General features: G+C 47.5%; 1 protein-coding gene across 4 annotated transcripts in view; it reads left to right on the top strand.

Annotated features, from left to right (window-relative positions):
- Window positions 1-14,809, top strand: part of NRP2 (neuropilin 2) — a 115,174-nt gene extending 100,365 nt beyond the window's left edge. For all 4 annotated transcript variants that reach the window (XM_077885051.1, XM_077885052.1, XM_077885054.1 and 1 more), the window contains exons 16-17: window positions 9,372-9,422; window positions 11,467-14,809. In XM_077885051.1, the coding sequence (XP_077741177.1) occupies window positions 9,372-9,422; window positions 11,467-11,771 (356 nt within the window). In that variant the 3' untranslated portion in view covers window positions 11,772-14,809. The remainder of the gene's footprint in view (window positions 1-9,371; window positions 9,423-11,466) is intronic.
- The last annotated feature ends 9,627 nt before the right edge of the window (window positions 14,810-24,436 follow it).

The raw sequence follows: 24,436 nt of genomic DNA, 5'->3' as shown, positions 1-24,436 counted from the left end.
GCGTGAATGGCGTCACGCCTTTCCTCCTTTGTTGGACAGCCTCCTGTTTTTCCTTTAACAAAATCTTGACGATACTTCGTACACACTGCCAGACTTAGCCCACCCTTTTTCACTCCTGTATAGCATTCCATATTGTGTGGATATCCCCAAGTTTATTAACTGCTCCCCTACTGGTGGCATTCAGGTGGGCATTCAGGTTGTGCCTAGTTCATTATTTTCCCTATTATAAACAATACCGTGAGGAACAGCTCCGAAGTTGCCTCCATGTGCACGTTTCTCTCCAGGAGAATTCCTGGGTCCAGTGGGGTGCCTGTTTTCATTTTAAGAGGTGCTGCAAATGGCTGAGGCTTACCTTCCACAGTGAACCTGTCCCCCATTGAGAGGTGGTGGATATCTAGGGATATCCTGGTTTCTCTCCCCTGCCCCATCCGCACAAGCCATTTAATCCCTGTGCCTATCTCTCTTTCCTAAAGTGGGTGGAGTGCTTGCAAGAGAAGACTTTAGATAGTTTTAACAGAAGGGAATTTTAATTGTGGGGACTTTTTTTTTTTTTTTTTTTCAAACTGTCAATTTGTGGAGAACGTGGGCCTGGCTGTAAGCGGTAGCTCACTGGAGCTGTGGCCGCTGTGGCCCAGGAGTTAATTCCATCCCTGGGTTCAGTAGGCACAGCCCTGTTCTCCATGATTAATGAGTTCCACTTGGTTTCTTCAAAGAGTGACTATGCTGTGCCTTGCTCTTATTTATTTATGTTTCCTACTAAAAAATTCATGTAAAAAACATCCTTTAAGGTCAGTGCACAGTATTGTGCTGCAGACTAAAATATTCCAGCAGCCACAAGTCGGCCCACATGCCAAAAGAAAGTCTCCAATCCTCGGAGCTTTATGACCAAAGCCCCCACACTGGCCTTGAGCAGACACAGGCTTTCTGGGCCAAAAGGTGTCATCCAGCTTTCTTCTGAGGGGGTTCAGGGCTAATGTGACCCAAGGAAAGTCACCAGGAGGTGAGGTTGTTGTCTAGTGGGAGGTTTATATACATAGGCCAAGCTGCTATCCCCACGTGGCTCCAGCAAGGAGTGGCAAGTGGAAGAGAAGCCAAGAGATCTGTTTGTTCAAAACACCATTTCTTCCAAGAGTGTTACCCTGGTGTCTACTATGCACTAAGACAAAGGGTTTTAATAATAGGACTTTGAGTATAATGGACAGTGTCCACTGCCATATATGGGCTTTATGGGCATATTTCTCCAACCTGCCAAAAATCCAGGACTTCTGCCTCTTGGACATGGGGTTCACATAGGTAACTCGGGGTGAGTGGCTCAGGAAAGAAAGCAGCATGAGCATAAGGTATGAATGAGCTAGTGATATGTTACTGCAAACACACGCACACACACACAAGCCTTGTTTTGTCTTCTAATTGTGCAAAATTGAACTCTTTAAAGATCGTTAACTACCATACCCCTAAGCAAGGGCTCCGATCCAGAGCGGGAATGATAGTGTACCGTGTCTTGGCTTTCAGCAATAGCACTTTCTTTGTCAGGCAGCAGGACTCATTAACACGATGCCTGGACTAGAGTTCTCTACTTGCTAGAGAGCAGCAGCCAGCTCCAGTAATGATGGGAGTGCAGAGAAAGCTTTGAGCCAAAGGTGGCCTTGACCAAAGTCCTATGCTCAGCCAGCCTGCTGGTTATTGAGGCTGCATTTTAGCAGAATGTTAAAGAATCATTTTGTCCCTTTGTGTTTCCTAACTACCACCAACGGGCTGGGAGAAGGGGTATGAGGACCCCAGGGCCCCAGGTGGACTTCCTCATAGGTCTTCTTAAGTAGTTCAACAGCTGGCCTGAAGGTGGGGAGATAAGAACTAGGACCTAGACAGGGGCTGACATGGATTGTAAAAGCAGCCGCTCAGGGTCCTCACCAGCCTTGGCCAACTGTAGACCAAGGGTGTAAGCTCAATAATAGCCTTCACGGGAAGTCCAGGCCCACAACCCTGCCATCGCCGTCTGGCTTTGCGACTCCATAGGACCGCCATCCCCTCTTTCCCCAAGCAGGCCCTGTCTCCACCCCTCTGTCTTTGTGCCGGTATTGTTCATCTCCAACTTCCAGCCTCCCTTTTATGCATCATCCCCTTCTCCTGGTGGCCCCTTCTCTCCTCTGTCATTCTCACACCTTCACCAAACCCCTTTCCAGAAAAGTGTGGAGCAAATTCCCTCAAAAGCTCAATTGGTTACTTTCCTCCGAGTAGTTGCATTCTTACTGGACACCAAATTGTTCTCTTCAGTGATAATTACAGTCCTTGGTCACCAGCAGGCTTCTGGGGGAAATCACCTCTTGAATGGCTAGAGAGAGGTACCTTTTTGGAACTCCTAACATCTTCCCACAGAGTCGTTCATTCTTGTGTTCTGAAGAAGAGCCCAGCTTTCAAGTATAGCAGAGTCCCTTGGTGAGATACATAGGTTGTGTGTGTGTGTGTGTTTTTTTCAAGGACTTACAAAAGATGAGAGCTTTAAGAAGACATCTTTTGTCATATTGGGAGTGGTTGCAGTTTCATTTTCTTTGACTCCATCCTTTCACCCAGGTCATAGGAAACTACTCCACCTCAGTCCTGTTCCCAGTGTGCACACTCACTGAGTCAGGATTGGAGGAGAGAAGTGTCAAAGCCTGCTGGCAGAGCTCTCTGAAATGTAAAAATATAAGACTTTTATCTCAGGAGAAGATAAGAATGGGGAGGGACACTTCTTCCCTGAAATTTCCTGGTTTCCTCACCTTCCTACTCTAAGAAGGTGGCCAACAAAAGAAGAGCCTATTTCTTGGTGACATATCCACTTATAGACATGAAGACTAGCTCTGACTTTTCCAAGACTGAGGGTAGAGGAGAGATCCAAGAATTTTCCTCCATCACCGCTGCTGGGTTTTTCCAGCCTGCACAATTGTGAATCCTGTCTTTACAGCTAAATATTTCTCTGGCTGCATTTTTCTTATTTTCACGCCATTGTTGGGGCTCAGTGGAGCCATTCTGGCCTCAGCTGCTCATCCGCCTCCACACTTGAAAATATTATTAGGTCATTTCACAGCCTCCTCATTTGTAGTTGGTATTTCCAGGCCCTTATAGTATTTTCTCCTGGTTATTCAACTAAAAATAATTTTTTGGCTAAATTCAAGTTCAGACTCCAGATATCTCAAACCAAGGCCCCTGTGTTTTCCAGCTTGAAACCATTTGAAAACTCCAAAAAAATATTTTTCCATGACTTTGCATGTATTTGGCTATCAGCCCAAGAGATAAAAACCCATGATAAAGGATCTTCTGGTGGTGTTTCTAAACTGAAGCCAAACCCAGCAAGGGATAAATGGCTCTCAAGTACCCTGACTCTCTAATGGAGGAGCTTTGGCAAAGTTTTCATCAACATCTGAACTCTTGGCTCCTTGTAGCAACTGGGGATGAACAAACTGAATTAGGGAAATTAAGTGTGATGGGGCGGGGGGATCTTCAGCCAATACTAAATGTTCAACTGAATTAAACACTTTGAAAGGCCAAGAAGTATCTCCTAGTCCTTCATTATTTCTCATTTATTTCAGTCTCGGTGTTATATCTCCTGCAGGGATCAAAACAAAATGGCTGAGAGAATTTTCTGAAGACTATTCCCATCTGAACAGGCCAGTGATTTAGCTGCCTCAGGGGTTTCAGGAACTTGGAATCAAATTCAGCAAGGGTTCTAAGTAGCCAAGAGCTTATCCCACATAAATCACAGCCCCAAACAAGGTGTCGAAAATGTGGCTTACTCACTTCACCGCCGATTTGTTCAATGACTTACTGCATTTTTCTCCCCTCCTTCCTCAATTTCCTCCTCTTTAAAGTAGAAGCGATGACACTTGTACCTGTGAAAATGAATGACTTTGACCATCTCCTGTGCGTAAGAGACCCTTCAATCCTTGCTTTAAAGACCGGTTGCTGTTTGGTGGGTTAAGTGGCCATGTTAGGTTGGTTTTATCAGGCTGGCATCAGGTGAGGCAGAGGCTTAAAACTTGGGGCACAGTACACCCCCATACTTCCTTGATCGCAGGTTAGCAGGGCTAGTATCTAAGGAAATGAGCAAGTATCGAAAACAGAGAACCTCATGGCTTCCCTTTACCTGTTCTTTTTGTGGTCTTCTCTTTCCATATACACCTTAAGAGGGCTGCCTTCAGGGAGCAACGCCCGGGACACAAGTAGTGTGGGGTGCAGGCTGGGGCAATGAGTAGTATGGGGCCCTTTTCTGTGGGAGTCACCTTGTCTACTTCAACCAGCAGCCACCTGAGAGAGCCCTCATTGGAAAGGCCCTCTGACTTTCCTCATTTTCTTCCTATAAGACATAAGACTACTAGAGCAGGGAAGAAGGCTGGTGGTTACTTTACAGAGGAGCAAACTGAGGCTCAGGAGGCCTCACCCAGGCTCCCACACCTGGGGTGGATAGCCAAACTCAGCAAGAAATAGGCAGCCTATCCCCAGTGCAGTGCTGCTCCATAGCCCATGCTGCTTCCCTTCAGATACAGAGCAGAGCTGACACTCTGGCTGGCGAACTTGTCATCAGCATCAACCAGGCCTCTTAATCCACTGCTCAGAATTGGCATGGAAGGGACTCTCCATAGAAAACCAGCGTATGTTGGTAGCCTGAAATGATCTATGTTCAAGTGACCCAGGAATGGGCTGTCCTAAATAATTTATCTAAAAGTAACCAGTGGTCTGAGGCAGGCCTCTCACTCTCTGAGCAATCTTGTGAAGTTCCTTTTAAGATGCAGAAAGTAAACAGAACAATGTCAGTGCCAATACACTCGCAGGAGACCACAGCATAGCAGAAGTGCTGAAAGTGAAGGTGGAAAGTTTTCTATGAGTAACTGCAGAAAAGCAGCCTCACCCCAAAGAGCCTTAATTTAAGAGGGAAAAAAATGGAAGAAAATGAGGACGAGAGGAAGATAGATAATGGGCTCGTGTGCACCTGTGCTTGTGTGTGCATGCACACACACACACACATACAAGACAGGGACAAGAGACTGAGGGGCAAAGACTGAGAGAGAGCTTTCGTATTTGAGACTTAAATCATGCTCGGTGGGGAATTTCCTGGCTGCAGGTTGGAGTATTGGGGGTGTTTCCCCTGCATAGCATGTGTGGTCTGAACAGGCAATGTTCCAAACCCCACAGGGAAAACACATCTCCTTAGAGTAGGTTCGGTTTGTGACTGGGTATGGCCGTTAACCTTTCGTGCCATAGTGTTGCAATTTACTGACACTTGAAAATCTGTGACTCTTCTAGGGTGGAGGGAGTTCCTGGAACAGTGAGTGAATGTTTTAATAACTAGCCCCTACAGGCCTCTTGCCCTGAAAAACCAGGACTATAGGACATGAGTAGAACCTTAAATCACTCTTCACTGTGTACCTAACCCACTGCTTGATGATACTAAAGGAAGGGACTCCTGGGGAAATGGGACTTTGTAGCCTAAGGCTTCTACGATGATATGAAAACAACCAGATTTTGTTGAATTGAGTTGTTTGTTTTTTAAGCAGTGGCTACTCTGCTCACTAGATTACTTAAACTATTAGACTCCTTTCCAGTCCTGCATGAGTTCACTTCCTCTCGAGGTGCTGGTTCACACCCCTCCACCAGAGGGGAGGAGCAGACAGCTGACTCTCACGTAGGGAAATCCAGGTGGAAGATTTGTAGCCAGCCGTGGCAATCTCTTTGAATTCCTTAATAGATCAAAGTGAATTCAAGCCAAAACCAAGGGATCAGTATATGAGTACAAAGGCTCAGGTGCCATGTTTGAAACCATTCCTATGGATCAGATAAAGGAGCTAGAACTCCACCCCCCATCTCAAAGCTGCCTCAGTTCCAAAGCATCCTCTTCCCCACTCTCATGTTTTCCTTCCTGGCAGTGGCCCAGCCTCATGTGCCCCATCCCTACCCTGGACATCAGTAGCACTTGGAGTCCCTTCTATAATACCCCACTTTCTTTTCTGCTGTTTTGGCTTGGACTAGTCTTTGCTTCCTAACCATGCTGAAGGGCCTTGACTGTAGACACCTGGTCCCATACATCTCCATTTTTCATAGTCCTCAGTACAGTTCCTGGGCACCTTGGGAATCCCCTTTATAAGTGATGATTGGTTGATTGGTTGGTGAATGAAGATTGCCCTTGGAAGAATGAGGTAAAGCAGCCTTCCCCCTCTGAGCAATGGCTGTCACAGAAACCATGAGCCTCAAATTTCAGATCATATTTTCACATTCATGAGCAGTCCTCATGAGTTCCCATCCAAGTGGTGAGCCAGCAATGCAGGCAAACAGCCAGAGAGTGTATATCCAGTCAACCAGGATCCATCCCTACTGTTAGGGTAGGTAGTCATGATATGGTGGTAATTGCAGTGTCCTGCCTCCACCCGGAGAACTTGCAGGCAGACCTGGGTGGGGGTGGCAGTGGGAGGTCTCCTCTGGCCGTAACATAGTACAGAGTGTCAGAATTCAGGATTTGGAGTCAAACTGGCCTGAAATTGAGTTCACACAGGATCCCAGAGGAAATAGGGTCATGGGAGCACAAAGGTTGAAAGTGGAAGTCATGTGGGTGGTAAGATCCATTCCTGATCTGTATTATCCTATAGGTGTGGCCCATTCCACTCTCCTTCATCCATCTCCCACTCAGAGACACACCCACCCACTGACCCAGAGTCCTGGAAGTTCCTCTCCAAGTTTGTCCTTGACAAAGAAGAAAAATTCAGTTCAATTCCAAGTCCCCGGTCCCTCCATGCTTTTGCTAGAACTTCTGCTATCAGGAAGGTGCTGCCTCCACTGTGTCTGGAGCTCATCATTTCTCCCTCCTCTCCACTCTTGCCTTTTCTTTCTAGAATGACAGGGACCTGGTGGGAGAACCACACTCCTTCCTGCCAACGTCCTGAGGAAACACTCTTGAGGTTTACCTATTGAGCTTAACAGGAAAGGAAAGTGGCCCGTGAAGGGCAAAGGGGCTTTTAAAAAAGAAAGCTTTTAATCAAACACAGGTATCAATAATATTAGCAAGGGGACCAGAGAAAATTGCTATCAAAGTAAATTGCTTTTTGTACAAATGTTCCCTTTATTTGGATTTTCCCCCGTGTGCCATTCTTTCTTTGAGGCTTGGTGAACAGATGCGCTTTTGAAAGTGTTGATTAACTTATCCTTTTGTCGACCCCTTCCCACTCACCTAAACTCCTGGGAGCAGTGATTACACAAAAAGCCAAGTCAAGCCTCTAAAGTGTTCTTCTTCACCTCAAGTAGCCTTTGGTTCTCCAGGTGCGGAAATCTCGGCCACATCTGGCCAATCAATGTCGGAGAACCTTAGAAATGGACCAGTTCTTGTGAGGTCATCTCATCTAGTCCTCTATCTCCAGAGACTAGAGGGTGTGGTCTCCTGGGGCAAAATGTTCTAATACTGATTACCATCCTTTTACCCTTTTTCTTTCAAGATCAATGCCACATCCACCCCCTTTCCAGCCGTGATCAATAGTGTCCTAAGAGTTCTTCCCTGAGGGTGTGAGATGGAGCAAAATGGCATTCTAGCCTCCAAGAATCTGTCACATCCTTGGCAGAGACCAAATCCCTAAAAGCAAGAAGAGGATTTGGCCCAAAAGTCACTGGCAAGAGCCCCACGGTTTTTGTGCTAGGCTGATAGACATATTCTTTTCCAGTGTTCTGCATCTCTTAACCATGAAGGTCTTAAGATATATGAGCATCACACCAAAACGATTAGTTGTTGGAAATGTGATGGTTTTCTTCTGTTTTTTTGTTGTTGTTGTTGTTTCATAAGGTTAAAAAAAAAAATCTCCAGGTTTCCTTTCAAAAGCTCAGTTTGATCCCTATGACAGACACCACCTGCCTCTTTTTGATTCATATTCACATCTTCATTCCAAGGAAACAGCCTGTGCCATAGGGGCCTGGAGAATAATGCAGGGGGTGGGCATTGAGGTGGGGAAGCTGGTGTGACCTGCAGGTGCCAGTTGCTGTGCTATAAACATGCCAGACACAGGCTGGATTTACGGCGAATCAGTGCCACATGGCGTTGATCCTTTCAAGTGGGGTGTTGGCAAGTTGTTTTGTTGTATCCCTTCTAGCGACCAGGGGGATAAGAATGTGCTTTAGCACTTGGCCAGGAATGAGGAAGACTTCTATCTAACATGATTAAAACCACAGCCTCTAGGAAAGGACTGAATTTTGTGTGTGGCAGTGATAGATCAGTCCTCAGTTCAGGTCATGGTCAAGTAGATCTTCTCTGAGAAGTGCTGATAAGGGAAAAGTTCAGCCAGTCCGAAGTTCTTTTTTTTTTTTTTTTTTTTTCCTCTTGTTTGAGAGTGTTAGCTCTTTGGGATTTGGGTTTGGCTTAAGCCTGGATTTTCGGTTATCAATTTATAGTGCTGACCTCAAGGTTGTTCACCTGACTTGGGGTTCAATAAAATTCCTAAAGGGCCCATACATTCACTGGCGCCACCTTGAGCTGACAGCCAGGGCAGGCATAATTAATTTGTGAGAAAGAAAGAAATGATGAATCAGTACATATTTGATTCTCTTTTTTGATGTTTTACCATTTTAGTCAGGAAGTTTTCATTGGCTCTGATTTCTGTAAGATGGACAGCATCGTGAATAGGAAGACTGTCTTTCCCACCTCCCCCAAAAAATTATCATAAAAAAAAGAAAAGATAGACAGTGATAATGCTGGAGAAAATTCACAGTAAATTAACTTAGCGCCATTCAAGCCTGGGCTAGTCAGATTGGATGCCCATGTTTGACCTATTCTAAGCCGTAAAGAAAGCCAATAGGAAAAAAAGGCTGAGAAGGAAAGATGAGAGATATTAGCACAGATACGTGGAGGTAGACAGGTTATTATGACATTCTTTCCAGTTCTACATTAAAATATAAAATAATGAAACATCACTTTGTTGAATTACTATATGTTTATTTGAAATCCAGAGGACAAACTCTCGCAGTATATGTCTACTTAGATGCACACATATGAGGAGGGTCAGTTATCCTAGATAAATATCACAGTGATGGCAACTGCTGATGGGCATGCCATCCATTTTGCCTTGGATAAACGTAGACCTATATTGGCAACGAACTACAGTCATTACAACGGCACAAGGATTTATGGGTGCTGAAGACCTTTTTTGTTTCTGTTCTTTGGGTCACTATTGGAAATAAGAGACAAATCTTCTGAAGGGGAAAGAATCCAGTAATGTACATACTAAATGATCTAGAAGCAGATGTGAATCTTTTGCTGCCTACTGTACCGGGGAGTCAGTCTGAGAAAAGTTGCATCTCTGCCTGTTAGCCACGGCGATAAAATTCGTTATAACTTGATTTGTTTGTTTTCTTTTTCGTTATAGTGGACATTCCAGAAATACATGGGAGAGAAGGCTATGAAGATGAAATTGATGGTGAGTATTGCTATGATTTAGCAGATAATCACGAAATTCAAGTTTGGTTATAAAGACGTCAACAAAAATAATGCCTGGGGTATTAGAAGGCCAGAATTTAGAACTACCAGTCAGAAATATAAGAGAAAAGAATCTAGAGAGGAATGAAGGAACCATCAATTGCTTTGTCAGGGTCAAATTTAGAAAGCTTATTGAGTTGCTTCTGCCTAATCTGAAACAGGTCCCCTACTTAAGGCAACTTTCGACATTGATGGACTTCAAATCTGGATAAACCCTTTAGAAGTAAAAGCCAGGTTCCCTTATATGTGTTGCTACTTGAACCCATTGACCTCTTCCCAAAAAGACCTTGAGTCAATGAGTATAAACGTGAATATTCTCCTAGGCTTTCTGTGGTTTCCTGTTCCCTGGCTTGGACAGAGCCTTTCTCACACTATCCAAGACTCCAAGTTGAGGCCCATTGCAAGATTTAGGTTTCCTTGCTACAATCCCCATCTTGTATTCTCATACTTATTAGAAGCTCTATTCTACTTCAAATACACATACTTAAGGGGCCAAAGCAAGAGCCCTAACTGGAGGGCCGCTGAACAAACACGTAGATAGAATTTCTTCCATCAACTCAGAGCAGCGCAGGTCTCTCTGGGCTTCTCTGAGTGCCAGAGTTGATCTCCAAGAGAGATCACCAAGGTTTCCCTCAAAGAACAACTTCAGACCAAGATTGATGCATTTAAGAAGAGCAGTTTATAGAACCAGCTGTATTTAACCTGACCTTAATCAAACACTTCAAGTGTAGTTATAGAAACAGAGTGACTAACCCAAACAGCACCTTGTTAACTCCGCTCAGACTCTCCCTGCAAAGCCCCAGCTAACGCTCCTTTTATGGGCAAAGCTGTGGAACTCGCCTACAAGGAGAGGCAGCAGCAGAAGCAGATGGGGACAGAGAGCAGGGCACGAGGATGCGGAAAGCCTGAATCCTACTCCTAGTTTCACTGCTTGCTAACTCCGGGACCTTGAGTGAGTTACCTGGCCACCTAATTTCTAAAAAAAAAAAAAAAAAAAAAAAAAAAACCTGAGTTTGTTCATTTATTTAAAAAAAAAATTATAATAGCACCCTGCCTTCTTCATGGGATTATTAGGAAATTCCACAAAATGAGCTATGGATGTGGTCATGCTTTGGCCACGCTCTGGAAACCTAAGTATATAAGTCTGCTAGGGCTGTCATAACAAAGTACCGCAAACTAGGTGTCATAAACAACAGAAATGTATTTTCTCACCTTCCTGGAGATCAAGGTGTCAGCAGGGTTGCTTCCTCCCAAGGACCATGAGGCTTATAGATGGTTATCTCCATGTTTTCAAGGCAATCTCCCATCTGTGTGTGTCTCCAAATTTCCCCTTTTAATGTTGGATTAGGGCCCACCATAATGAGCTCTCCTTAGGTTGATTATTTCTCTAAAGAGCCTATCTCCAAATAAGGTCACATTCTAAGGTACTAAGGGTTAGAACGTCAACATATGAACCTTGGGGCACAATTCAACCTACAATAGTAGGTAAGATGTGTATCAAGTGAGGTGTGGTGGTTCAAAAAAAGTCTGCTGCTCCGACAGCCAAGAATGCTAAATTCGGAAACCTGTCATATAAAAATAGTCTCAGCCTATCCTTTGGTGTAACTTGAAGCAAGTGGAAGTGGGGGATGAGGGGGCAAAAAAGAAGCGTGCCCAGAACACAGGACCACCCCAGTGCTCCAAAGACACCCCGAAGTTTCTGTCAAAATCCAAACTTACCTAGTAGGAGTCAAATTATTTAAATATCAAATACTTAGACTGTACCATCTGTGTGCTGGACACCAAGAACTTTGCAAATGTTAATTCATTTAATCCTTGTAGTAACCCAGTGAGGCAGACTTAACAGTATCCCCGGTTTATAGAGGAGACGACTGAGACGAGGGGGGTTAAATAAACTTAGTTGCACAGCAATGATGTGGGAAGGCTCAGTTATATCACCTTGAAAGAGGCAGCGCCCACAATCTCTCATGTGCTTTATGTCACAGATGAGTACGAGGTGGACTGGACCAACTCTTCTTCCCCAACCTCAGGATCTGGAGCCCCTTCGGCCGACAAAGAAAAGAGCTGGCTCTACACGTTGGATCCCATCCTCATCACCATTATCGCCATGAGCTCCCTGGGAGTCCTCCTGGGGGCCACGTGTGCAGGGCTTCTGCTCTACTGTACCTGCTCCTACTCAGGGCTGAGCTCCCGCAGCTGCACCACCCTGGAGAACTACAACTTTGAGCTCTACGACGGCCTCAAGCACAAGGTCAAGATGAACCACCAGAAGTGCTGCTCCGAAGCATGACGGATTGCACCCAAATCACATCTGACGTTTCATTCCAGCAAGAGGGGCTAGGGAAGATTACATTTTTTTTCCCCTTTGGGAACTGAATGCCATAATCTCGATCAAACCGATCCAGAATACCGAAGGTGTGGACAGAACAGACGGACGAGTAGAGGGAGGTGGGGAGATGCGGCTGCCCCGGGGAGGGGGGTGCGTGTTGGGACCCACCTGGGAGCACCGTGGCTGAGTCGTTGCTGGGACTAAGACGGGAGCTCATCTCTTTGGGGTCACAGTTCTATTTTGTTTGTGAGTTTGTTCTTATTATTATATCTTACTTCTTTGGTCTGTGAGCAACTCCAAGAGGCGGAAGAAGAGAATGACTTTTCCAAGTTGGAAGCAGAGGAGTGGTCATGGTACTCTGCTTTCTCATGATAGTCAACACTTGAGAAGCAAAAGGTCTTTTCAGACTTTTCATCTTTAGGGGAAAAAAAACCTAAAAAAAACAAAACAAAACAAAACAAAACAAAAAAGCCGTCCAACTTCTCCTGTCCTCTGATCGTCTTATGACTTACGGGATTTGCTGTGGTGTCCAATCTACCAGCCAACCCTACAAGCTGCCGTTTCCAGTCCTAGCATTTAAGTAGGATGTTGTTGCCTTTAACTTTTTTTATCCAGGGGAAAATTGCCATTTTAGGGTCAGCATGAATAGCTCTTTCTTATATGTGATGTAAGACAAACCAGAAAGGAAACTTCACACGTCAAAATCCACAGAAGCACCTCCATGTTAAAAGCGGACAAGCCTTAATGTGCTTCGTGACTAGGAGCCATTCATTAAATCTAGACCCAGAAGTTGTGGCTGTGAGGCTACTTCAAGGGGCCTCTGGTGGTGGTTTTGCTTTTTCTTTCCCCTCCCCCTTGTTCTTCTAAAACATACACACATACGCACACGCACATCCGTCAGGTGTCTGATCCCCAAGACGAGCACTGTTTGACATTCTCAAAGATGGAAGGTGGGTGCAAATACAGGCTGTTTGTATGTCTTCTCCACCAGTGAGATGTCACTGGTGACCAGTGGACCTAAAAGGAGAGCAGTGGAGAGGGAATAAGAAGTCCAGCTTCTGTGATCACGTCATGGCACAGGCTAAGCTGACAGTACAGAGACACTTGGATGAATTAGTCTCTTTGACAGGCTGGTAGACGTTGAGTTCTCCTCGGGGTTACAGCCGCCACCTCAGTATTTCAGGAGAGTCAAGTAGGATGTACGCGAGCTGATCTTAACCACAAGTGTGCAAGTACTATGGACCAAAACACTAACAACACTGCTTCAACCCCAGAGAGACCTATGTTCTTACACACACATGCACACACACGCGCACACACACACAATTTATGTGTTTTTTATTAAGTGCCTTGAAACAATGAAGAAAACCTGTATTTTCCCCTCTATGTAGAAATCAGTGAGTATCATACAAGTAAGGCATCGCTTCTTCCCTAAGCCCCGTGACTCCACTGCCAGTTTCCCCAGCTCATCACTGATCCTACTAATGGATTGAGCCCTGCTGCCGGAGAGGTAGTCATAGCCCTAGATGACTCTCAGCTACTCTAGGAGGGGAGGCATCCAGCTGTGTGAAGGTTAAGATTGTCCGCGTCAAGATCCCAATCTTGATTTTGTAGTGATGCCTAAAGATCGCCTGGGTGCTGGAAATACATTTGAAACCCAGGATGCCCAGCCCATCGCTTATCAGTGGTAAACTGTCAGACGGTTTTTGCTGCTATGGTCACCCACAAGTTCATTTGTCTCATACCCAGGTGAAAGGAAAAAGGTGAATGGGACTGGCTGGTTCCTTTAAATGTTAACTTATGGAAATGCTAGTTCAAATGGTAATGTCACAGTGTTTTGTATGCGCAGAGGGAGAGTCCAAACCGACAGCTATTTATTCATATGTGTGTGTGTCTTTGCAAGCCTTTGAGTTCTCTGTATCTACTGTGTATGTGAATGGTCACGTGGGACTCCGTGATGTTGTTGTGACTTTGACCTAGGGCCCGAGTGTAACTGCTGATCTCGGCACTCGTTGGCACAGTGGTAGTTAGAGGTGAAAAGTAAAGCTGTCAAGCCCGAGGGCTTAGCTTTAGGACCCCCCCCAAGCTGGGCATGCAGCAGAAGCAAGTTTTTACACTTTATCGAAACCAAGTCATTAATTAGCCCACTCTCCTCTTCGCCTTCCCACGTAGCTCAGTTTTCAGGAAGCTAGCAAGTCCTAGGGATTTCCAGAGGTTGCCTGCAGAAGAAGGGAAGTTCAAAAGCCTACCCCGGGGCTCCTGGCCCTCTCATGCTCCATGGGTCCTTTGACAGTTCCTCAAAGACCAGCCCTGTCTTCAGCCTGCAGTTCGCCTCTAAGTTACGCGCAAGCCAACCTGCATCCCGCTGACAGTGCTCCATCCAAACTCACCATTGGCCGGCTTGAGGCCCTGGATGAGCGCTGCTAAACAAAAGCAGACTACCCAGGGCTACATGTAGATACCTCACCAACACTGGAGGCTGGTCTGTTGGAAGACAGAAAGACAGTGGGGCCTGGTTCTAACTCGGCCAGGGGGCACCCTGGTGCATTTGTGGTCTCTATCTGCAGGTAGGCTAGCTGACCCGTCTCTTTGAGTCGTTCCCTTTGGGAAACCCAACTCACAGTATTGATCTCCTTTTTTGCCTTGTATTGAATGACACATTACCTCCACGCTCTCCCGGACTAGGCAGTCAACAGGGCCACAGGGTTGCTTTCTCTCTTCGGTGGGGATGGGGAGTTGACAGGGATGAGGGTCCGAGGAATGAGCATGAATGCAAGAAAACAAGGGGAAAAGTTAAACTGTCACACAGAAGGTTAACTTTTCCAGGGTTTGCAGTTAAAGGTATTTGACCATTCGCTGGCTGAGCCAGATCACGGGAACTTGAGAGCTTTTACTGTGATTCTTCAATGTAAAAAATAAACAACAAGGTCAAACTGTGTTTATATGATTTGTATAAAGCCTTTTTAAAATTGCTATTTAAATAAACATTATACCAGAGATATTTTTCTGCATGTTTTTTATTGGAGACAAAGAGTTTGGATGATTGGATGACTAAGTCATCCCAGTTTGCCCAAGACTCTCCTGGGTGTTAGCGCTGAAAATCCTATGTCCCTGGAAACCCCACAATCCCAGCCAAACAAGGATGGTTGGTCATTCTCCAGGGACAATGTTTCTTTCTTTTTTTTTTTTTTTAAGATTTTTATTTATTCATAGAGACACACAGAGAGAGAGAGGCGGAGACACAGGCAGAGGGAAAAGCAGGCTCCATGCAGAGAGCCCAACGTGGGACTCGATCCAGAGTCTCCAAGATCATGCCCCAGGCTGCAGGCGGCGCTAAACCGCTGCACCACCGAGGCTGCCCAGGGACAATGTTTCTTAACACTTCTTATGGAGTTAGTAGGTTGATTGGCTGGCTGGCTTTTTATAAAATTGAAAATATGATGGGGATGGGGATTGGGCTACCTGGCCAGGTGGGCTATTTTAACTCAAAGACTTGCTGGTAGATTTCCAAGATCGTCATCCCTGTAAAGCCTCTTCCTCCCAAGACATCACCAATGCCCTACAACTTTTGACTCTTCACTGCTTCTTTCCTGTCCCAATACTTGTGTATCAATATCTGTGGTGATTTTAAGGTCTGTACATTCTTGGGTTCCATTCCAGATCAACTGAATCAAAAACTCTGGGAGGAGGACCTAGGGATCTGTGTTTTAACAAGCCTTCCACTGTAAGCCTTCCTTACACTTTCAAGTTTTAAGAACTTCTGGTCTAGGAGAAAGGAAAAGTAGCCTGGCCTCACAAAACCGTTAGGGATCTTTCCACCTGTGGGTTTTTTGGAGTCAAAACAAACTAGACTTTGACCAGGGAAAGCAGAAGGAGGTCGAGTTCATTTCTAGGTAGTACAAGTTCCCAAGGGAAGAGGAGGGAACAGCTTTATTATGAACTTCCCCCAGAAGCACATAGACAGGAGTCTCAACAAACCAAATCTGCCCCCATTCTGGGGCTCTGTTCACCCCAGAAAAGAAATTTGGTTCAATCATTTACTCAGGAAATGTTTTTGAGCACTTCCTGATTCTGTAAGCTCTCGGAGCTTGCGGACACTCCAGTGAAGAGGATGGAAAGCAAACAGCCAAGCACATAAAATAAGGACTGGTTACTTAAACGTGATGAAGACAGTGAACAGGTAGCTCTGATGGAAAATTACTAGACAGTAAGGTGTAATATTTGTGTTACTTGAGTTCGTATTTGCAAAGCACGGCTCTTGGTTACTGATGTCATAGGATTTGCAGTAATTAAATACAAGGTCTTCTGTAGTCAACAACGCTCACCATAATGAAACCTAAGGAATCTGAAATCTAATACAGTAGAGCTCTTGAAAACTCCTTTTAAAAAGAATTATTAGGGTCACTCCCACGAAGTGGTTCATCAGAGAAGGCCTCTCTGAGGAGGTAATATTTAAGCTAAAACCTGAAGAGATAAGGAGGAGTCGGTTCAGCCAAGTGCCTGGGAGAAGCTTTCCAAATTGAAGGAACAGCATTGAGAGATCCCCACTGTGGGAGAGAGTTAGCTGCGCCCCTAGGAACGCAGAGCAGTGGTTGGTTAAAGCAGGATCACGAGAAGGGAAAGGTACGGAGCTGGGAGTGGGGGAAGGTCCTTTAAGGCACAGTGAGGAGGCACTTTCTAATCTTTATCACTCTTGGCATTCCTTAAAATTTATAGAAAAGACAGCTCCCCACCCAGGCCCCTCACCGCCCACCCCACCCCCTTCCCACTCCTCACTGGCCAGTAAGGTCACTGCAGTCAAATTTCTGCAATTTCCCTCTCTGCCCCTCCGTGATCTTTACGGTATCATGTGTCTCCTGAGATGCCTGCTTCTATCACATTACTGACCCTAGCAACCATACTAGAGGTTAAAATGAAAGCAAATTTTTACTTTCCTTTAGTTGAGCTTTTGGGGATTTTTAAAGCCCTAATAAACTAATAATATCTCCTGGTCCCTAGCCATCTAGTGTTTACATAAGGTCTTTTTTTTTTTTTTTCCATATCTGCATCCTTCTGGAAATGTTTATACAATCCTCAGGGGAGGGAGTGAAATGAAGTTGGAACAGGCCCATCCTTGAGGGAAACAGGACCCATCTGGATGCTGAGGTGCCCTTGTCTCTACAACGTTGGTGGTAGCCATGGGGGGAGGGAGGGAAGCCTGAAGAAGAAATGGAAAGATGACTCTATTCCAGGTCTTGCAGACTTCAGGCTCTAATCCCAGGCTGAACTAAACAAATTCCTGGGGGAATGTGCCCCCTCCACCACCAGACACACACCCACCGCCAGGGGACTGAGCGAAAGATGAGGAGGTGATGGTCAGACTAGGAATCGCCACCTTCGGGGGTCCTCAGAGACTCCTCTGGTCCACCCGGGGGCTTCACAGGAACTGTGACTCTCATTCCCATCAACAAAATGGGAAGGGCCCTGAGAAGCCTAAGGACTGAGAGGCAGGGGCCCAGCTTGCTTCTGAATTCCCACCTCTCAGGAATCCCAGGCCTGCAAGGCTGGGCCTCCTTTTTCTTTCTTCCTTGGACTCTAAGAGGAGCTGCTGGAGAAAGGGCACGTGCCTTCTGTGTTCTCCTGAAGACCAGGGCCGGAGACCTGCGAGGGAGGCTCTGCAGTTGTTTCTGCCGCTTCTCCAAAGAATGACACCTGTTTCCTCTCTCTTCCCCTCCAAAAACCCTTTAGGACACGTGTGTGCAGGAGCACAGTTCCCGTCACAGCCGGCTTTCAAGAGCTATGAGAAAAAGAGACCCTTCCAGTGAGGCCTCATGCCCCACCTGGCACAGGGGTCTGAGCCTTCCCTCATCCCCGCTCCGGCCCTGTGGCACCAGGTTAGCAGGGTCCCCCTCTCCGGCCCAAGCGGGTCCTACACAGGGTGCAAAGGCCCTGGGGTCCTGAGGGCCATCCAGGCCCGTGTGCACACAGAGGGAGCCAGAAAACCCTCCATCAGAGGAGAGGTAAGGCTCCGGGCCAAGGACCTGGGACGTGAAGATTTGGGGTGCTCTGCCCTGGGGCCATCCCCAAACCAGCACGCCCCAGCAGTTTTGGTCTGGCGTGGACCCTCCTCCACCCCCATTCAAACCAAGTCCCCTGGAACCCCGAGCAGTTGTGCTTGCGAAGTGCAGGCTGCAGCCTCCACAGCCCCCAGGCTGCTGCAGGGCCAGGTTGGCCTGCTTTGGAGCGCAGCCCTGCTAATAAATCTCCATCCTGAAGCCCTTGACTGCCTCCCCTGGGAATTGAAGCGCAGCCTTTCCGAGCGCCCGCTGGCCGCCCCACCGCCTGCCAAGCTTCACACACAACCGCCCTGGCAGGGCCTTGCCTCCAGAGCCACGGCAGGCGGCCTTTCTGGATTTGCCCTTCTTCCCAACCTTTCCCCCACCAGCCCCAACCCTCACCTCCCGTCTCCGGAGCACTCACATTTCCATTCCCAGCTAACGAGGCTTAAATCCTCGGGGAGGTCAAAAAAACCTTTAGAGGGTTCGAAAGCAGCAGGGCTCTTATCCCCTTGAACATGGACATGCCGAGGAGGAGCGAGAGCTCTGGTCCCAGAGCTTGGGAGACCAGGGTCCTCAGTTCCACCTCTAGCTCTGTGACCTCGGGAAGGTCATGCACATTTTGGCTTTCACATCTGGGAAGAGGGCACTGCGGCTAAGGGAACTCCGAGCCCCGAGCTCTGACATCCTGGCCGGTGGAACAGTTGTTTGGTTGTCTGAATGTGCATCACACAGCTCTGCCAGGGTAAAGCTCTGCAGAGCCTCCTGTCCCTACCTTCTCGCCGGCTCCCCTCTGCAGAGGCGCGGGGAGCATATCCTTGGGCTTGATTCTGCTGTGGAGCTGGCCCAGCTCCAAGCTCTCTCAGCAGAAGTGCTCCCTTTGCCAGAGCCCCTCACTCTCACTCACAGCAATTTACATAGACGTGGACGTACTTTGCTTGTCCCCCACTAGCTCTTGAGAAGAGAATTTATGCATGAATTCATGCATGTGGTTGACACATTTTACATTAAATGCCTCCCACGTGCCTTGCTAGGTGCTTGGGGACTATGATAAGCATAACAGCCATGGTCCCAGCCTTCAGGGAGCTTACAGTCTAGAAAGGCACAAGTGAATCAAATAGCCACACAAATCTACCAGAACAAGTGTGGTAGGAGCTATGAAGTGACACGTGGAATGCCGTGAGTGTGTGAGGGGTCAGGGAAGCCTGAGCACTGTGGCCCTTGGGAGCTGAGCCCTCAGGGTGAGTCAGATGAATGGGAAGGGCAGGGGGAGAGCATGAAGGGCCAGGATGCACAGAGATTCAGAGCCAGAGGGAGACCTGGCAGGGGGAAGGGGGGAAAAAGGGGGGAGGGTGAGAAGCGTCTTGTTCACCTTTGTATCAGGACCTCCAACTCATACTTGGCACTTACTGTACAAACACAAGAAATGTTCACTGAATGAATGAATGACGTGTATACGTTCTCCTTTGTGATGGGCTTCAAGCTGCCCAGTGTGTACAGACCAGAGGCTAAGCGGTTTTCATTTCCCCTCACTTCCATGTATGCTTCACTCTAGAGGAAGCCCTGAAAGTAGGTTTCCTAGAGTCTGCCCTGAGAAATTATGCCCACAAGTTCCACCATGGAGATGGGCACTATCTGCTTCCATTTAAATATGATGATTTAGGTTAAATATATTCAGATGAAAATGCTGTTGAAAAAGTCGGACGCTTGCCAGAGTTAACAAATTAAAATATCCCATGCAGCCACCGCGGAAAAACAATATAGCAGTTCCTCAAACTGTCACACATTGAAATCCCACGTGATCCAGCAATTCCACGTCTAAGCACCTCTACCCAAAAGAATGGAAAGCAGGGGATCAGATACTTGTGCACCAACCTTCACAGCAGCATTAGTCACTACAGTCAAAAGGTGGAAACAAACCCAATGTCTATCAGCAGATAAGTAAATAAGCAAAATTGAGTAGAGCCATCCAGGAGGACACTGTTCAGCCTTAAGAAGGAGTGACATTCTGATACATGTTACAACAGGGATGACACGTGAAGATACCGTGCTAAGTGAACTAGGTCAGACACAGAAGGACACATCATACGATTCCACTAAGATGAGGAACCCAGAACAGGCAAATCCAGAGACAGACAGACAGTAGATTAGAAGTTACCAAGGGCTGGAGGCAGGAAGCATAGGCAATTACTGCTTTACAGGTACAGGATTTGAGATGATTGAAAAGCTCTGGAGATGGATAGTGGTGATGGTTGCACAACATTGTGAATGTACTTAATGCCACTGAATTGTACACTTACAGATGGTTAAAAGAGTAAATTTTATGTTGTGTATATTTTACCACAATTTTAAAATGCAACTTGTCTTTTTTAAAAAGTCTCATTTTTTTTTAAATGTCTAATACCTGGGACATACTTAAACTGAAAAGTTACTGTTTATCTGAAATTTCAGTGTAACTGGGTATCCTGTATTCTCTCTCAACCCTAATCGAGGGGCTTCATCTTCACCATAAGCTTCCCAGAACCTTCCCAGGATTCAGAGACCATTGTTTCAAAACCACACTCCGTGCTTGTGGTCTGATAAGAATGAGCGTACAAGATAGGCGCAGGAAATCAGGAGGATGCCTGCCACAATTATAGACTCAGCCCTAGACAGAGGCCATGAGTGACTCCCTCAGCCCTCCGTCGCTCCATCAGCGAAGAGGTAGAGATTAAAAATCTTGGTTGGGTTTCCCATCTGTTGTTTAATCATCACGATCTACAAATGCAGTAAAAGCTGGTTGTAAACCCCTTCTTATGATTGACCACGTGGCTAGAATTACAGTTGCAGATGGCGACGCTCAAGCGTATGACTCAGACGATGGCCTTGTCCCCCGCCATCAATGCGTCTTCACACCAGAGTTGGTAAGAACCCATGGGGTGCCCAGATGCCTAATTGTACCACCGCTTGCACCCATGTCTTCTCGATGAAAGAAATTGCCTGCACAGCTCATCATGCAGCAAGAAACAACAGGTGCAAAAGGCAAAGGCCACTTTGGAACCATTTGGACCACAGAACATGGCTCAGTATAACAAGAGCGCCCACGGACTTGGCACGCCTGCATTAATCTGCCTGCGAGATGGGCCTGGAATCAGACCACAGCCCTGGAGTCCACGGCTGCCGTTCCAGGTGGTCCCACCTACTCCTTCTCTCAACCGAGACGAAAGGCAGCTGGGGAGGGCATTTCACGAAGATGGGTCGTGTCCAATTCATTTTTACTAGGTGCTGACAAGTCACTGCGGAAAGTCTGGAAATGTGTAGCACAGCAAAAACACACGGGTCACAATGCACTGGTGAATGATTACCAGAGGAGAAATTCATTACAGGCTGCTCTCGGCTCCCATCACATAAGGAAGCGTTACATTAACAAGGTGGACGGTCCCCGCGCTCCCCTCCCTACCACAGCCCCCACCACCACTGCCTGCCACCCCACTATTGCAATTTGTGTTGCATGGCGAGAGCAGAGCCCAAAGGCGGGGAAGTTAATTCAGCAATACTAATCAGAAGGGGGGCCGCAGTGGCAGCCACAGCCAATTGAAGCAGATTCGACCTGCATGCTACATGAAACACCAACTATGACTGCGGTGTCTGACACCTATCTATGGCCTTAAAATAGGGTCAGGGGGCGCCTGGGCAGCTCAGCGGTTGAGCATCTGCCTTTGGCTCCGGTAGTGATCCTGGGGTCCTGGGATCGAGTCCCACATCAGGTTCCCTGCATGGAACCTGCTTCTCCTTCTGCCTATGTCTCTGCCTCTCTCTCTGTGTCTCTCCTGAATAAATAAATAAAATATTTTTTAAAAAAAGACAGGGTGAGGGTGGGGGTTTTTTCGGAGAAGGGGCAGTCAGATAATTTGCTTTTCTTCCTGGGTGCACCTGCATCCCTGAAAATGTGCCTGGCCATCGTCCCTGCTGGTCCCCTGGTTTGCTTGCGTTTCCAGCCTTTCCCGACATAGACACAGACCGGTGAGGAGCTAGCAGGTGCCAGAGAACCTGTGCAGGAGACCAGCAGGATGACCGAGGTGAGTAAGACATACTGCGTTTGGGGCCCCTCTGGACCAACAAGTTCTGGGGCACCAGGAACAGGGAGTCTCCATTTTTCGATGGCCAAGAGGACTCAACAGGTCAAGTGGCCTTCAAGGCCTGGCCATCCGGTGTCACACACAGTCACTGCCCAATTCCTCTCTAATCCCTCTTCTCCAAGTAGCATTCCCCACATGCAAGAATCACAGGTCACAAATGGAAGCTTAGCGGAGAGTCAACAGCACGCAGACAGATGGGTCAATAGTTCTTCCTTAATGGGATTTCTGCTCCTTCCAGATGCCATTCACGTGCCGAGGGGCCAGCCCGCTGAATCGGCTTTTAAAGTCAAATGTGCCACCAGGCCAGGCCAGGGACAGACAGGCTCTGGCCCAGGCGGGTGCCCCCACACACCACCACCGAGCAGGGTACCCTGGCCTCACCCCTGCGCCGAGCTCCTCACCGCAGCCCGGCCCAGCCGGTTCCCGGGGCTCCTGTTGCCAGCGTCACCCCGCGGTGGCCCAGCGAGCCCCAGGCACCCCAGGACGACGCCCATGAGGCCGGGGCGCTCCCCGCTGGCCAGGCTCAAGCTGCCCGATCTCTCCGCAGCTTTCTCAGGACATGCGCCCCAGCCCTTTCCTTCCCGGGGACCCTTCCAAGCGGTTCTGTTGGGCTAAGCCCCATCCATCTTCAACATCAGAGTCCCCGTTTTCACCTCACTTCCTTTTTCAAAGCAGCCAAGAAAGAAAATGTCACTGCATTTGGGGCCGATGCAAAAGCCAGGCCTAGGGGATGCTCTGTTTCACTCCCCGGCCCCCCAAGCTCTTCTCCCCAGCCGAGTCCTCAGGGCCTGCACCTCCACACCTGTTCCTGGTTCCTGGATCGCCTGGCGTCGGTGGCCACCCCTTTGGCCCGTCCGCACTCTGCCAGAGCGTCAGCCTCAGCACTCACCAGGCTCCTGGGCTGGGCCTGCCAGGAGGACAACATGCTGGTCTTGCCAGGTGAGGCTGTCGCCACCCCCATCAACACCCTGCCGGGGATTCAGAGGCTGAGCAGCTGATGCAAGTAAAAGTCCCCTGTGCTGCCGCTTAGACACCAGATTCCCCAATTTGTCCAAAACACGTGGAATCCTCCCCAGCCATGCAGCTTGGTCGCGAAGAGCGTGTGTACCTTTAAGCCATGAAGGGCAGGTGGCAGTTCGGATGAAGATGACAGCTAGAATGCCTCCCTGACAGCCCCTGGCTCCCCCAGAAGTAGGGAGCTGATGCCCTGATTGATACTTGAGGGGGAGGCTGTCAGCAGGGAGGACAGGAGGGAGATAAGGGACTCAATCAGTGTCAGACCCGTCCTGACACACACGGCTATAAATCACCTTGGGTAAAGATTCTCAGCTGCTAGAGTGAAGAAGGGGGAGCGGGTAATAGAAAAATAGGGTGACAAGCACTTGTGTGGGCCTGGGGCTGTGGGATAAAGACGCTGGGCTCGGCCCTGGATAGAGATGCACAAAACTCACAACTCCATCCATCGCTCCTCAGACCAAGCACAGATACAGCACTGTCCTGAGTCAGTTGCAGAGGGTTAAAGTACAATCTAGGGTGAACTTTAGAGAGCGTCAATGTCTCCATAACGCTATTATAAATACATCGATTCCAACCAGCTGTCCCGACGACTGCGGTAGAAATCCTCCCTCCTCCCCTTCCACCCACCGCAAGGAAGACGGAAGAGATCTCGCTGTTGATGGTCAAGCCTGTCCTTGCCCACTGATACCTGGGCTGAGAAGCAGCACACAGTGAGCTTTAAGGAAAAGAGGCCTCAAGGGCTCAGTGTTTTGATGAGAAAGGATTTCTCCAATTCCAGAAATCCCCAAGACTGCACGTCAACAACTTCCAGCCATATCACAGATGTGATTAGCAGTGGCCAAACCCATTTCAAAGATTCTCTTTCTACATGTTTTAATTAGACATTTAAAACATAATAACCTTTTTTTTTTTTTTTGGTCCAGGGGACAGAGATTCCTAAGTTGGAAATAATGAACGGATTAGCGATTAATTAATTGCTGGCAGGTGTGGGGAGAAGCCATCTACGGCTTCTTAGCATTCCCCGCCCCCTTTCTCTCTTAAGATCGTCCTTTCTTATTTTAATTAATTTTTTGCCACCCCAGCACTCCTCTTATCAAATATTCAAATAAACTAAACAAATAGAATGTGCCGAGACCAAAGTACTCAATATGGTGTTTAATTGGAAGTGTAGCCTTGTTTTCTCCCGGTGGAGTCTCAGGGTACCTGGAAGCTGTCCCTGGCAGTGGAATTGGACTCCTAAAGTGCATTTTTAGCATCTAGTTAATCTTCCTTTCAGGTGCCGAGGGTATGGCTTGATTGAAACAAGGAGCAGTAAGCCATTGAGTGGTTTGTGGTTTCTCCTCCCTGGTAAGGAACGGAGGCGGTAACATAACTAGACTGTGGCCTTTGTCTCACCCACCTGTTCCACCACTCCCTTCCATGTGTCTACACCCCACGTGAATGCATGCCAGTGGGT

This window comes from Canis aureus, chromosome 36 (assembly GCF_053574225.1).
Source record: "Canis aureus isolate CA01 chromosome 36, VMU_Caureus_v.1.0, whole genome shotgun sequence".
Taxonomy (NCBI): Eukaryota; Metazoa; Chordata; class Mammalia; order Carnivora; family Canidae; genus Canis; species Canis aureus.
The sequence above is the reverse complement of the archived record's forward strand: the minus strand, read 5'-3'. Positions and strand labels throughout refer to the sequence as shown.